The 16,292-nt window shown below is 40.8% G+C and overlaps 1 protein-coding gene across 1 annotated transcript; it reads left to right on the forward strand.

Moving 5' to 3' along the window:
* Window positions 1-7,601: 7,601 nt before the first annotated feature.
* LOC109981261 (synapse differentiation-inducing gene protein 1-like) lies at window positions 7,602-15,441 on the forward strand. The gene is made up of 4 exons (XM_020629970.3): window positions 7,602-8,049; window positions 9,486-9,962; window positions 13,138-13,275; window positions 14,627-15,441. Exons 2-4 carry the CDS (start codon window positions 9,552-9,554, stop codon window positions 14,783-14,785), a joined length of 708 nt encoding a protein of 235 aa, XP_020485626.1. The 5' UTR covers window positions 7,602-8,049; window positions 9,486-9,551; the 3' UTR covers window positions 14,786-15,441.
* Window positions 15,442-16,292: the final 851 nt, after the last annotated feature.

The raw sequence follows: 16,292 nt of genomic DNA on the forward strand, positions 1-16,292 counted from the left end.
AAAACACTTTCTGAGATAGTTAAAACTGTAAACACCATGTTAGCATTGCAGCATCGCATGCATGTTATTTTGCAGCATTTTATGCACAAGTGCAGCATCACAGAGTTACTTAATGTTATTTTTTTATAATTGATCTTAACTTCACTCAAATCAGGTGATACGGCATACACAAGAAGGAAGTAGTCAACCTGTCAGCTTTACTATTTTACACTGATACAGTCAATTAAGGAAAACCTAATCTAACAAAGACCACTTGCTATCCTGAACCTAGGCTCTATAGTCTCTATTTAGCTTGAATTGAAGGGGAAGAAGTCCTTGGGTTATCAAGATTTCAATAAAAACAAAAACTATCCCATATTTTTTTTTTCTATTTCTTACTTGCAATGCAATCCAAATGAAACTATTTTACTGAAGCTTTCCAGTGCTGCAGTAAGGTGACATGTCCATCTCTGACTCAATGTCAAATGGGAAATAGGTCATATTAAATGAATGGCGGATTAAAAAGGCCCTGATTAAATCCTCATCCGAGCCATCACTCAACATAATGAGCACTCCTATGAAATATGGATATGCCAATAAAATATGTATACTTCCAGCAGCCCCATGGTGTTTAAAATGAGTCCACTTCAAGTGTCCAGCATGTGTAGAGAGACACAGTTAAGTTGGACATAGAACATGTGAGTGTGTTAAGTGGGTGCACAGGCTTACAGTGTGTGCATATATTTATTTACACGCTGGAATTTTCAAATTATGATTCTGACAAAAAGGAGGAAACAAACACAAACACACACACACACACACACACACATTGCCCCTCATGACTCCAGTTGTTTCATTAAATCCTGCAGATAGCCTCCTATCCTCTTGCCATGACGACAACAAACAATTGAAACAGGAACGGTGGCTTTGATAACTCCAACCTTAAACTACAAAAACTGTTTTTGAGATGTATCATGGGTAGAAGAGTAATTACATTCAGCCTTACACAGGATTGGTGTGTAAATTATTGTTCACATGTCTTGTCTAGTACCATCCATAGTCAATGCACAAGTTTCATAATCAATCTCGCAATGGACACTTTTTCTCATGTGGTGCCATTTTTCAATCCTTGTGTCGATGGCATGTTGATCTTACTGCCATGTCTTTACATTAGCAGTGAAAAATGTGAAATTGCTGTCTCTAAGGTTGCATTGCTTTTCACAGGATCACTCTATTGCAGCAGACAGCTGTCCAGGGATAGATGACCAAACTAATATGGCAGAGCAGACCGGCCATTTAACGAGCCTTGGACCTGAGTGCTCGAATGGATGAGCAGTTACAGAAATTCATCTTTATTCGTCTCAGATCCACATGATTACACCTCTCCCTGGGGTTGCACATGTGAGCATTGATTCCTTTAAAAGCCTGTCCAAGTCGACATATCCTGTGGAGTGGCCGTTGACGTAGAATGCAATCCTGTTGCAGTGTATCATAGCTTTCTGGCATGTTGTAATTATGTGTCGATTGGTCTTTCACATCCCCTCTGGGTCCATTAGAGGCTTTTAAAAATGAGAGGCAGGATGGCGGACACAAACAAGTAGTCCTTTCTGACCTTTTGACACCAACAGGAGTCACAGGGTGTTTTGTATTGTTTATCGGTCACAACACTGGCCGGTGACAGTGCACATTGAAAACAGCCTTTTAAAAAAGGCTGCCTGCTGAGGCTCTGATAATAAACCCACCTGAAATTGCAGCTCGGAGAAGAACATTAAAGAGGAACATTAGGGAATGTGTGGCTGTCGATTCAAAACAAGCATCTGGAACAGAAGAGTCCAGAGCCCATACTTAATGAAATGAAATAATTAGATTCATATGTTTTGTTCCTGCAGAATATGGTTTTCAATCACACTGCAGATGCAATCTGCTAAAAACATTAGCCTAAATCAGCCCTTTTGTTTTATTCTTCACTAAGTACAAAAGGATTTTGTACATGATAAAAACTGTCATTTACTGATAAAGAATTCCTGGATGTGCTGCGTAATGCACAAAAACAATACAACTTCAACACAATCTGTATCAGAGCATACAATTGCAACGACTGCTACAATGTTAGCTACGCTAGCTTAAACTACATCTTTGTTCATGGAGAAAATGTTTCCACAGGGATTTAAACTCTTGTGTGAGCTCATGCTCTACTTTTGCAACTTGTGATCATTTATAGCAAGTTTGAGGCTGCAAAACAATCTATGTTGCTGTTACAGTGACTATAGCTTACATGTTAGCAGATATCTCATTACCTGCACATGCTGCAGCATCATAAACTTTATTTAGAGCCAGGTGTAATATCTACCTACTGTTTGAAACAATGGTCTTTTTTTTTTAATCCCTGTTTAGGTGCAATAACTTCCATAACATGGGAAATATCTAGTATGCTACTTTTACCTGCTTCTAAAGCTTCCCTATAGTGACTGAATTGACACAGGGTTGTTGCTTAAAAGGCTACATCAACTGGTTTTAGCCTCTTTATGATCATCAGCTGCTGAACCAAATCAATAAATGTGCAGGTTACGAACCAAAACAATTAGCTAAAAGATGCTTATACACTGTGTAGTGCAGAGGAGGGATTAAAGAGAATATTTATTCACTAAGAGCCTTTTACATTAGATGTGGTAATTTATTCAATTGCAATTTAGAAAAAAAGAAAATCATAGCTGCTTGGAAAATCTGAAGAATATTTGTTCAGTACAGTGTAACAGGCTCTTGTTTATGTTGTGAGTCAGTGCTTTTGAGGTGTAGGTAGGAGGTGTTGTGGCAGGTGCAGACACCAGGTAACTGACATAATGCAATGAGACGAGGCAATGAGTCACCCACGCCCTCAGCGAGCCTCTCTGCTTAACCTGCAGCAGCTCCATACCATCACCTATTTATAGCTATTCCACAGCAGCCGAGCACCGCTGACGGAACGGGAAAATCTGTCTTTGTTTGAGCTCTGTTTTGCTTATAGAAGCACACTGAAGAGGTTAAATCCTCTGCTTTTTAATGAACGCTTTAATCCATTCAAAGAAGAAAGAAGTCTCCAAGACAGGAGCTTAAACCTAGCAGAGTACAGCAGCTCTGGTAAAACACATTTAACTGTTGCCTCTTTAGATTGGACTAATAAAGACAGGATGAAACCATATCTTCAAATCCTACAGCAGTCACATTGCGTATTTCTAATATTAAAATGCAAACCTCAGGTATTATTTCTTGTAAATTTTAATCTTATACAAGAGAGGCATGGTTCTTGTATCAAGTCATGGCTGTTTTCAGTCAACAGATCAATAATGCAAACAATGTACATTGCGATTATATTTTTTTCAAGCTGGCACAGCATCATCACATTAGAGGAAATCCATCATTTTAATGATCCCAGGCCCACTTCATTATTCACAGAGAAGCAGCTCGCCTGTCCAAATAAATTATCATTGGTGTTCCATTAATGGAAGTTTTCAAATCTTGCCACAGAGAATGCCATTAATCTGAAACACGGCGTTTCTCTGGAGTGCAGCGGTCTGCTGCTGTACCAGTGCCAGCGATCTGTGAAGATGAGAAGCTCCCCACTGTCCTCGTTCACTTTCCTTCTGTGGGAGGAAGTTCAATTATGATTGACGTTAACTGCAGCCGCCGCAGACTGGCTCTCTCCCAAGTTGCACACTTTGCATTTTTTACGCTCTGCTAAAGGGATATGTGGGTACAGGTGAAGGGTACAGCTACAAAGTGGTACTTCTGTCTGAAACCGTGGATGACAAACTCTGACCTTTCACCTCCTGATGGAGCTCTCTCAACTAATTCGACACATATCGCATTTGTGAGTTAAGAGAACTGCAAAGCCAAAAGCTTCTGCTGGTCCCTCGGGACTCGTCGCACATCCATTCTCCCCGTTTGCCCCGCAACTTGGGCTAACATCCAAACACACCCTGCTAATATTCTGATTAAACATTTGTCCAAGGACCTTGAAAAGTCACGTACTGTGCAACTTTCAAACACTTTAATGGAATTGCTTCTCATAATGTTGGCATTCACCGACTATTATGTTTTTCATTATGACAACCTACTGTAGGAGTCAAACTCATTTTCATTTCCTCAGGATGTAAGCAGGCAATAAATCCATTTCTTTTAATGCCCTGCAGACCGCTAGACTTTACTATTAGACCTCAACAAATAACTAAAGTGAAGTTTGGTTATATTGCTTTCTGAAGTTAATTCTGTGGGAGCATAACAGCATTGTTTCCTGGTAAACAAATTGAGCTTTTCAAAAGAGCTTTTGCTCCTTTGAAAGAAATACCCACTGCCTGAAGGTGTTCAGCTTGATCTGTTATTTATTCCCTCACCTACCTACTATCTTATTCATCACCAAGTGTAATTTACATACTCTCTCTCTTTTTCTGCCCCTAATAGTGCATGACGCCGTCATCTGCTTCCTGGCCAGCTCATTTTACATTGAGTCAGGAGCTGAATATGAGGCAGTGTTTGGCTCTTCAAATGTGAGCTTTCAGTTGCAGGCTTGCAGCGTGACTGGAAGACGGTCCATCCTCTGCTCCTGTCAAAACCCTCCCATATGCCAAAACTCCTCCTGATCTTGCACCTGAACCTGGCACTGCAGGTATAAAGTCCTGCTGTTTTCTGCCAACTGTTTTCTGTTGCTGAACGCAAGAGCATTTTATTTCTGTAATGAACACCAGTAGCACTATTTAAAAAAAATACAATAAAAAGACAAATATAAAAATTGGTTGGCTCTTGTGAGTGAAACTGATACAAGATGATTAAAAAATGTGCCTGAAAAACAATAACAATAACATGTCTACAACAAAGACAGCAGTCTGATTTAACTTCCAAGCCTGCTTTTCAAATATGTTGAAAAGCAGGATTCTCAAACTATTTCTCAAACTGTCCTTAAATGTAATCATTTTAAAACAGAGATGATCATATACAGTATATGTCCAGCTTTAGAACGATTTTCAGCTTGGCTAATTTCTACTGTATCCTTTGAGGAATTACACAGGGTTGTTATGGCTTTTGTTCTGTCCTCGGTTTTTACTCTGGTTCCCTCCGCCTCCTTTCATAGGTCAAAATTGCTGCAGTTAGAATTATCCCTGGTTCAAGAAAACAAGATCATAATATGTCAAATTCTAGCCTCCCTTCCTTGGCTTCCTGTCGTTTTCTGTATTGATTTTTAATACTTAATTGCTTACTTTTAAGGCTCAACATGACCACCAGGCCCCTGCTTACAGCAAAGACCTTCTAACCTCCTATGATGAGCTATGTTCCCTTTTCAATCTTTTACAAATAATAAAGTTAAAGAAAAAAAAGAACACTGTAAGAGTTGGTACAAAGTTATTTTGGGAAGAACAAGTTTTACAGTTGGCCTATTCTTTTGGGATTTATCACTGAAAACAATGAAAATGTTATGTTAATTTTTGACAGCAATGGATTGTTTTTTGGGTGAGTCCTGTGGGGGCTCAGCTTTTCTTAGATACAAGAAAGATGGGAGGGGGTTGGGGGAGGGTTTGAAATCTACTTGCTAAATCTGTCTTGGGTTTTATGTCTGGTCTTGACACATCCTTTAATATAAAAAAAGTCTTGTATGTAAATGTTCCATGTTATTCTGTTTCACTTTATTGTGTTCCATCCATCCAAACTGATTAAATTGTGGATTTTTGTTCATTTTCATCACTCCCATGGGTCGGGTCTGTGGTTAGAAGAGCCCTGTTGGCATATGCTTGTTAAAGTGTTTAATAAAACAGGAAATAAAGTACAGAACGTCCATGTGGGAAAAGCTGCTTAAATCCCCCCTTTTCTTGGTAAAAGCCGACTAGGCCAGATCAAATTAAGTGCTTTGATACTTTTCCTGCCAATCGGATTAGCCTGATGAATTCCCAAAAGTGTTTGAATGATTAAAGACGGTTAATGGGCCTCAGGAAAGTTCACGGTGTCAAGAGTTGGCCGAGATATCCAACGGGGTGGAGGAGAGAGAGAGATAATAAACGGCAGACTGTAAGAACATTTTTTGCTTTGTTGTTGCTCTTTGTCAAGTACCTGCATATTTATCCGTAATCAGCTGTTTGGTTTCTGGAAATTACAAGACTCTGAGGGGGGAAACACTTGACAAATAGTGCATCTGTTTCATAGTGACACCATGTCTAAATATAGAGTGGAAAATGGAGCAGATAATAAGGGGCACAGTGAGGACCATAAATATTCACAGTCCATCTACAGAAAAGAGCCTGGTCCAAGGAGAAATCTTTTTCTCTCATAAACTATGCTGAATGTGAGGCCACTGAGTTACACATTTCAAATCTGGATATGTTGGACTCTCTTGGTCTTTCAGTGCAATTTTATGACATAGATCTTTGTTAGAAAATTGTATTCTGCATCCTGTTGCGAAGGCTGATGGATAGAGAGAGAGAAAGATCTGGAATAATGGATAAACGGTTGCAGGTTCTGCTCCCCTCCTCGCCCCCTCTTGTAATATACTCATCTCCTGAGGGAGTGGTATCCATCACGGAGACGAAGGGGCTGTTATGCCACATCCCCTCTTGCATGTGAACACAAGGTGACTCTGAGGGAGAGAATGAGACGCAGCTCATGTGTGTCCGCTTTTATAAATGCAGCCCCATGTTTCCCCCATAAAGTGTCCATCAGCACCTTAATGCATATCTCCCAGTGAAAGTGACAGAGCCTGGGCTTGCACATTATTAACTCCAGACATTTTTATGAGCCTGTGGAACAGAGTGCTCCTTCTGAATAAGATATGTGTCCAGTGTTCAGAGGCAATATATCAGTCTTTTAGTTTCTTGGCATTGCATTACAGCCTCTGATAGGTGCTTATTTTAGTGTTTTACATGAGTCTACACCACAGACAGCAGCACTGTAAATACTGTATTCATGATTATTCTCCATGTGGGAGGAAAATAAATGAGGTTTAGTTTTCCTGTGTTGAATCTATTATGTTGCCCATTTGCCCGCATGAGAAACACATCCATATTAATGTTATGTAAACAGTGTTTACAATGATAAATTGTGGCATGGAAATCATAAGCAGCTTAGCAGAGAGGGGTTAAAGGCATAACCAAATTGGCAGGCTCATGATAAATGCATGGGATTTGCCTGAAATATTCATCAAATTTAAATGCGCAATGAATGTGATAGTGGTGTGGACCTGAGCTATTTTTGGAATTAAATCAGAGTCATGCACATAGCTGCATGGACAAGGAAATTAAGTTAGATTGGCACATTTTTTCAGTTATAAGGAAAAACTTGAAAAAAATATGAGGAAGGAGAATCCAAAAATACATGCAGCAGAGGGAGACCTTTATTAAAGATGAGCTGTGAAGTTTTTGTGCTGCGCTGTGTTCATGTGGTAGGTGTACTCAGCAGGGAGGCATAACACTTAAACTGAAACTCAGCTATGCAAGTTAAACAAGCAATGTAATTATTTCATGAACCAAGTGAATTTGCAAAGGGAAAATGCTGGCTTAACCAATACAGTTGCTCTGTCAGGACGCACCCAACCTCTTTCCAAACACTCTGCTTATGCATCAAAGACAAAATAGTACCACCTCTTGCAGTGGGGGGGAGTGGGGGGCGTAAAATCAGCCAGCATGTGAGACACAATTCTGGAGGAAGGCGCCCAGGCAACACGAGGAGAGAGTTTGGAAATGTCAAATCCGTGGTCTGTGTTGGAGTTCTCAGCACGCCGCACACACCCAATCAGTTACAGGAAGTAAGCTGAGCCTCTGTCGGAGTTGTTTGGAGCTTGAGCTCGGTGCCACACTGTGCGTAAAATCTACCTGTCAGACGCAGCAGCGGTGCCATGGCGGGGAGAGCTCTGCGAACAAAGTCCGTTCTTCCCGCACGCGCGGACTAACTTCCTTATTCACGGATGCCATATGTTATATGTTGTGCTACCATGGTTGTTTACCTAAACTGATAACGTGAAGTATGGGAAAGGAGGGTCTGTCCGTCTCAATCGAGTCAGTTTTCGCCGAGGAACGATGCTGAACAAAGCTGCGGAAGGATTTTGCATCACAGGTGAGATGTTTTTGGAGATGTTTAGCTGCTCGTATCAATCATTTGATTTTTTTTGTTTTATGTCTTAGCTTCCATATCAGATTTAATAGTAACGACCAAAACAGTTCAAACAGAAGGATTTCCCTTATGATGATGTAGAGAAATTGAAATGGCAAAATTGCAGTGTTATGCTGGGTAAAAACAAGGGTGATATCATCACAATAAGGACAGTTGTGTGCCTTTGTGTACGAAATAAACTGCAAAAGAAAGACAAGAGGAAGAGATAAGTGCTGTATGTGCTCATGTTCATGAATAATTGTGGAGTCTAAGCACACTCTCACATGTGCTGAGTGCACATCTTCTCTTGTCAGATTAATTATTTGTGGTTGTGGGATGTGGTTTTTGTTGTGTAATGTGGTGTGTAATGGAATTCCCTGTTATCTGGAGAGTGGTTCAGTCTCAGAGGCATGTGAGGATGGAGACTGCAGGACACAGTGTGTGAGATATGAGCCTAAGTCTTTGGTGTGAGTGGGCTCAGATTGAGGCACTGCCTGGCCCACTTTTTTCATCTACTCTACTCCAGCAGCTCTGGGACTCACTGCACAAGCTTTTGTTCCCTCGGGGTCGCAGAGGCTAAAGGTTCTGCTGTAGATCTACAAATCTTCTCTAGATCCCTGGAAAGCATCGCATTCAGGCCACTGCCTACTACTTCTATTCTTATTAGTCAAATATTTGACATATTTTAAATATAAACTCAACCCGGGGGAAAATTATCACGACGGCACTTATAACTTAATAGCATGAAATTACTCCTTTACTCTTCCCATCAAAGATGCAGCTGCCTAAGAGGCTAATTCACACATCATAGTTTGACATGGATGAAAAAATATTTTTAGAAATGTGGTCATTGAGGGCAAAAAGGTCCTGGATTTGCAAAACAAAACAGTGCATTTGCTTAACTCCAACTAGACCTGCACAATAGATCACACAGCCTCTTGTTGGAATACTTGTTGACCTCAGTGTTGTTGTTATTTTATACTAGTCACCCCTAAAAAAACAGATTTTTTTTCTTATTAGTCTCTCAGTTGCACTTGACGGTGTCTGGATTTATTCAGCAAGCCCACACCACAGAGTGTCAAAATGATTGGTATGCAGTGCAAAATACAGCAGCACCTGCCTCACTTTTCCTGCTTTTTAGGCAGCCTCGGCGTGTGGAAGATATTTCCCCCTGTGTGTTTATAGGAATCTGGAGGTCTGAGATGCAACAGTTGAACATACAGCAGATGGTGATTTCATGGCTCAGACTGGCTTGTGAGAGGAATGCAGACAAGATGAAATATGTCCTGCTCTGAATTCACTACAACAAAAAGCAACATGTATATATGTTGAGTTTGATTGAACTCCCTGCTATTTCTGTATTTTATAGTTTGTAATTATAACTGTATTTACATTTCCAGCCTCCAGACTGCCAAATCATTGTTGGACCTCCCGCTTTGATCCCCTAGACGTTTGAGCCTGCCATCATGGAGAGCCTGAGTGAGCTCCAGAACCCCCTGCTTGACAAAACCAGACACAACGACTACCAGGGCTACCAGTGTGACTACCCGAGCCAGCCTTACCAGGACAGCCTCATCGGCTACTACTACACGGAGACTAATGGCAAGAAGACTCAACAGTTCCTGGATGCTACCTCCCTGCATTTGGCTGTGGAGGCCTTTTACAGACCAAACTTTATCCTGTACAAGGACGACATAAGTCTGCACAGCAAGGACTCCAAGAGCGAGAGCTTTGAGACCACGTTCACAGAGAGTAAGGACATCGTGGTGGATGGAGTTTCCACGGAGATAAACCTGGCCAGCACACAAGGAGAGAAGGACGAAAAGATCCAGACTGTGTCGTACGACGTGGAGGAGGAGCAGGGTCCCGAGTACGAGGTCAGAGATCACAACAAAGAAAATATATAGGTCTCCACAATCTGTATATGTATTCCTGTTGTAGCAAGATTATGGGTTTCAGGAGAAGCTATACATGAAGTCTCTCACTCCTGCTACATGCTATATGGGAATAATTACTCCAACTAAACACATTAAAGAGACAATTGATTAAAAAAGATAGAGACGTTTGACAGTCTTTCACTGAGTAATTAGAACATTGAGTTGCTTTATGATATAAAAGGCATTACAGCACTTACTCGTAACTATAAGAGCCATCTTTCAGCAGAAAGTGAGTCATGAAGCATAAAGTGAAGGTTATTATTTCATTCTAATAGACTGCCAGCATGATTCACGCTCACTTCTCACTCTGTTCTCTAAATGGTCAATTTACTGGAGTCTTTCTAAATCTATTGTGGAGTAATTGTTCGCTTTTGTTTTATAATTGCATTGTAAGAAAATGACACATCTGAGATGATCTTTTAAGACTATAATTTTCTTTAAGGGCTATGATTCTCCCTCCAAATGAAACCATGACAGAAAAAAATAGCTTTTTCAGAAGTGGTAAAAATCTAATTTCATCCGGAGACATTTTCAAAACACTGAGGGCTCTGAGCTGGCAGAGAAAGAAGTATAGCGACCTCTCAGGGCTGATTATCGCGCCAGTTCTTGTCACTGGGCAGATAGATAGAGACATGGCAGCAACTGCCATTAATGCAATAAGTGATGCTGTGCCGGACTTTGCTGATGCAGTGCTGTCGGAGCAGGTATAGCTTGGAGATGAAGTTATTCCCCGTCAAATCAAAAGCACAAATGAATCTGATGTGAACAGAGCTCAGGTTCTCCAAGCTGTGACACGAGACCTTCTGCTCAGAATCTGCATTCTTTACTTTTCATTCTTTGGTGTCTGTGTATGTGTGCTTATTTTAAGCAAGACTTAAGATAAGGAAGTTGTAAGAGCAGTTGTGAAGGTTTTGTACACATCCTTGAGTTCAGGAGTAAAGTCTGTGGCAATTACATACATATTTCCCTGGATTTTATAGATATGATATTTTCAATGGTCCTAACTTCCAATAATATTACCCCTCAACAATTTCATGGTACCCAGCAACAGTACAAATCAAGGTAGCTTGAGGCCCATCTAGGGGATGGTATCAGCCCCTGAAATTTTAGTTGGCAAACCCAGACATCGCTCTTAAAACTTTGATTGGCTACATGCTCTGTCAGACTGGCTTAAATCGGTTTATTGGCCTATGTTGCAACAGACTGTTGGTACATTGTTGGCAATACATTTTCTTTGGTTGGTATTCTTACCATAACCTTTGGAGATACGTCTTGTTTATGAGCCTTTAAAAAACAAATGATGCTATAATGTTGAGTGTTTTTAATTTGAGTTATGATTAGAGGGGACAGAAATTACAATGAATTGCTGTTCAGACTTATCTGAGCACACACCTTATGCAAACCCTGTACAAGTCAAGGCTTCAGTGTATGCAGTCCAGTCGAACAAGTTTGGACACCCCCATGGGAAGTGTAGCTTTTAAATTGTAATTCCACAGCTAGTTTTTGTCAGCATAATGTTTGACATCTGTGTGACAGAGAAATAATAAATTGCAGGTAACAAAGTAAGAAGGCTGTGTGGAGGATTCCACAGTGACAGCCCAGACTAACAGGGTGCAGGAGTCTGTGTGTGCCCTGCTTTTGAGTCGACTGAAGCCCCTCTAGACTCTAACAAGGCCTCGGAGAAAGCTATGACAGGGTTGTTAAAGGCACTGTGGCACTGTGGAAGAACCATCACAAGTAATGCTTGCTTCAGACTAGACTGGGATTCTGTTCCCAGTCAGCCAGACTGGGTGTCAGATCGGCTGTCAGAGGGACTGAATGCAGCCGTCACTCACATCTGTTATCAAGTCCTGCTACAAAGATAAAAGCAGATTACTGCTGTTTGTTGCCCACAGGTTTATTCACATGATGTCAGATTATGTGGTTATGACCAGCTGCTGTTTTGATGCATCACACACGGCTGTCCAGGTGGACGGTGTTCATAAAGCAGATAACAGGTCGCTTCATAGTTTTTTCCTTGACCACGGTAGCACTTTGGAAATTGAGTCGCATAGCACTGCTGTCCTCTACTTCCCCCTAACATCAGAATACTGTAAGGTTTCTACTCAGAAACTCTCCCAAAATAGCTCAAGATAATTATATTAGATTGCATGGTTTGGTAAATGCAGAGCAGATCAGGAACTAAATTAGGGAACACGTATGGTTCATTACTTTGCCTGCCTGCCTCCCCGACTGTACTTTAATTACCTCGAAAATGGTTGGTTCAGTTCCTGCCTTACATATCGATTTCGATTTTGTGCCGTCTCTTCCCCCCCCTTTGATTGATCCCTAAAGGCAACAAGACTAACAAATGAAACCTGCTCATTCCTTGGGCTATTTATTCAGACAGACATCCACTCTGTGTCTGGGACGGCAGACAGAAAAAAAGCAGCGTCCCCTCAAAGGTCACTCGTGCAGTCACATTGCGTTCTTTGCTGCAGGCACCATGTGTCAATGTACCCATGTGGCAAATCTATCATTCATTTGACCACTCCACCCTTGTGGCCCATGAGTTTCAGCATCATGGCATAGAAGCCAGAGCTTGTTGAACAGTCACAGCCTTGAAAGACAACAGGTGTATTGAGCAGAGATGGCGGGTGGTCTCGCTTGTTGTAGAGGCAATCTAGCACATAAATGACACTGTCGTCTTGCTGTTTCCCCTGTCACCGTGCAATGATGGGACAATCCGTTAATCCTGTGTTATCTGTCAGGCCGCTCATGGGTGTTGACAGAAGCACCAAATCCTCTCCGGCTGGCTAAGCACATCCTTTCCTGGGTGGCAGAGGAACAAGGGTTGATACACTGGTCGGGGGGGGGGGGGGGGGGGGCAAGTTGTGAAGCTATACCCAGCCAAGACAACCAAAATACGTCAGACTCTTGAACACAACATCTTTCCTTTTTGCTTTAGTGGCAAACTCAATATCAATGTAGTTAACTTTTATCAACGTTTTCAATGTGTGGATTGCCTTACAAATTGTCAAATTTGATTTTTTAATCCAGTCATAAAAAAGGCATCATATCATCATCTTCTTTTTTCTGACTCTTAATTACTCTTCATCATCCTGCTGTCTTCCAGAGTGACAGCTCCAGTGACAGTGAAAGCGAGGACAACTTCATCGTATTGCCCCCTCGGGACTACCTGGGCCTCGCCATCTTTTCCATGCTCTGCTGCTTCTGGCCCTTGGGCATCGTTGCCTTTTACTACTCTCACAAGGTAAAGACCCACAGAGCTCGAGCCTGTCATTAACTCTGATTACAACGCATTCTATTTAAGGTCAGCGAGCGCAGACACTCGGACAAGTGCTACCTCAGCTTATTTTCCACCCTGTGACCCACACTGCAGTTGTTTTAGATGATTGACTACGTAAATTCAGCAGGTTTAGACTACTATACACTGTACTCTTATGTGCACAAGTGGAACAGGAGAGACGATAATTATGACTGAAATGATAAAAAAAACACTGAAAAAGTGATGTACACATAGATCTATGTTAGGAACATTAGTTTCCTAACTTCGCTGTATTAATACAGACCAGTGTGGCTGGTGCCTTATGGACAATAAACACATTTAGTTTCTTAACTGTTGTAATTTTAACAAAAGAAACAAACTATTGTGCTGAACAATGTTGAGTACAATGGATAATTCCTTTAGTTTTAAGATGATAAGCTAGTTTCTTAGCATCTCTAGTCCGTAATGTTACAGTTGTGTTACCTGACACTAATGATTTCTTCTTCTGTTATTCATTGGCGGTCAGCAAACAGCTTTTAAATGCACTACATCCACTGTCTGGTGGCAGTACTGCATTACGCCGCTAAAACAAATGGAAAAAGGAGCGCAGGTAGCATAGTGGTGAGTGTGTGTGCTCCATGCACAGAGGCTATAGTCCTCCAAGTGGGCAGCCCAGCTTCAAATCCAACCTGTGGCTCCTTTTCCACATGTCATTCCCCATTCTTTTTCCACCTGATTTCAGACTCTATCCACTGTCCTATCTCTACAATAAGGGCAGAAAAAGCCCAGAAATAAATCTACAAAAAATAACTAAAACATCATTTTTTAAATATAATTAAAGTTGCATGAACACTTTGATTTTTAATGATTATTATAATATTCGAAAATTATGCCCCATTCGTTATTCTGAGTAAGTTTCTGTCTGAGCAGAGCACTTACTTTATATCATTTTTACCTTTGTTCCTAAGACCTCATTTGACCTAGTTTGTCAAATTCTGCCCTACAACCTCAAAGCACAGCATATCCAAGTGCTTTTGCAACATCTTCCACATTAATTTTAGAGACAATTATACCAGAACTAAAAAAAATTGTGTCAAAAGAATGAATAAAGGCCAGGCTCATTTTTTGATAGGAAACCCAAACACCCAAACAACACATTTGTCACTGTCAGCAGAGGTATAATGACCTAATTGCCATAGTTACTAATGGCTCCCCAAGAGCATTTCTTGTTTTCTCTCTTTTAACTGTGGCTGAACACCTACTCATACACTCTGTGCTGATGAGTAACACACCAGCTCATTCCTCTCTCTCCCCTTTTTCTCTTTTTTTTTGTCAGACTGGCAAGGCCATCTCTAAGGGAGACTTCTCCAGAGCAGGAATGAGCTCAAGAAGAGCCCTGTTCCTGGCTGCTCTCTCCATCACAGTCGGGACTGGGATGTATGTGGGGGTGGTGGTGGCCCTCATAGCCTACCTGTCCAAACCTGGACATGTATAACACTGAAGCTGGTCAGAAAGAGAGAAAGACAAGGCAAAGACGGTTGGGAAAGAAAAAGAACGAGTTGAATAGATCTCTTCAACTCCCCTGAAGGTGGGGGCTGTCTGCAAAAAGAAAAGACAAAGAAAACAAGGTGAGGTGATAGAGCATTACTTGGACTGCATATCGATCAGACTGAAACAGTTCCACCGAGGTATTCCACAACAACAAGACAAAAAGAGTAGACTGTGCAGAGAAAGATGAATGCTCTTCCACAAAGACTGCTGTACCTACATGAAAAAACTCTGCTCATTAAATTGAAGAACTACCTACCTTTTACCATAGTCGTTGACAGCAGTTTTATTTTACCTTAATAGTAGCTGTATTCTCTGTCAGTGCTATAACATATTGTGTATTATTGTGAATTAATTTCTTGGAAAAACAGAAAAACAGTCAGCCAGTGGGTTTTTATGTGATTGCTTTCCAAGGAATATACCAGAAATTCATCCAGACTGCAAACAGAGAGAAGTGGACACTTTATAGAGAGTATAAAGGTGATTGTCACATTGTACGTCACATGAAGTTGCACATCAATTGTCAGGACGTTTACTTTTGTTTATTGTGTGCTGTAAATATAGTCAATAAATACATTTGGCATGAATAATGAGACATCTTCTGCCATGTGTCTTATCCATTCCTTTATTGTTTTATGAAAGGAGACTCGTGCAGGGATTCTGAACATACATTTTTTTTTTACACAAATTGGTGAATCTGAGGATTCAAGTGGATCAAAGCTCCATTAAGCAAATAAAGCTGGTTTTCAAAAGAAAAAGGGATTTATATATACTTTTTGTATCAAAACGTTCAGATATTTATGTGAAAATATTCAGTCATGGAGGATAGCAACTTGGTGTGATTCTAATGCTTCAGTAGATTTGGTTAGTGACCATGGGTTATTCACTGTTTTTTAAAGGTTCACCATTCATTTTTGGTCTTTTTATGTTTTTAATTAAAGATAGCACAGTGGCTAGAGTCAGAAACCAGGAAGAAAGAGAGTGGGGAATGACATGCAGGAAAGGAGCTACAGGTCGGATTCGAACCAGGGCCACCTGTTTGGAGGACCACAGCCTCAGCACATGGGGGGCACAAACCACTAGAATACAGGCACCCCGGGTTATTCACTTTTTTTACAAAGCATTGTGGGATAGATACTCTGAGTCCACTAAATAGTGAACTAATTCTTATATTCACACAGCACACAAAAGGGTGTACCCACATTGTAGTAGCTATTTCTGTCACAGCCATTTATGAAAAGTAAAAATAGCTCATTCTTTAAAACTAATGGAAAAGCTGATGAAATAATTAGCTAAAAGTAAGAGCTAAATGGTTGAAGTATTTTACTAAAAGAAATGAATGAACAGTTTTCAATTAGTAAGGAATAACAGTGTAAATAGCTAGCTAAAAGTAATGGATTAGCATCTGAAATAGTTAGCTTAAAGTGGGAATTGAAGGTTGAAATTGTAAGCTT

This window comes from Labrus bergylta, chromosome 18, assembly GCF_963930695.1.
Source record: "Labrus bergylta chromosome 18, fLabBer1.1, whole genome shotgun sequence".
NCBI lineage: Eukaryota > Metazoa > Chordata > Actinopteri > Labriformes > Labridae > Labrus > Labrus bergylta.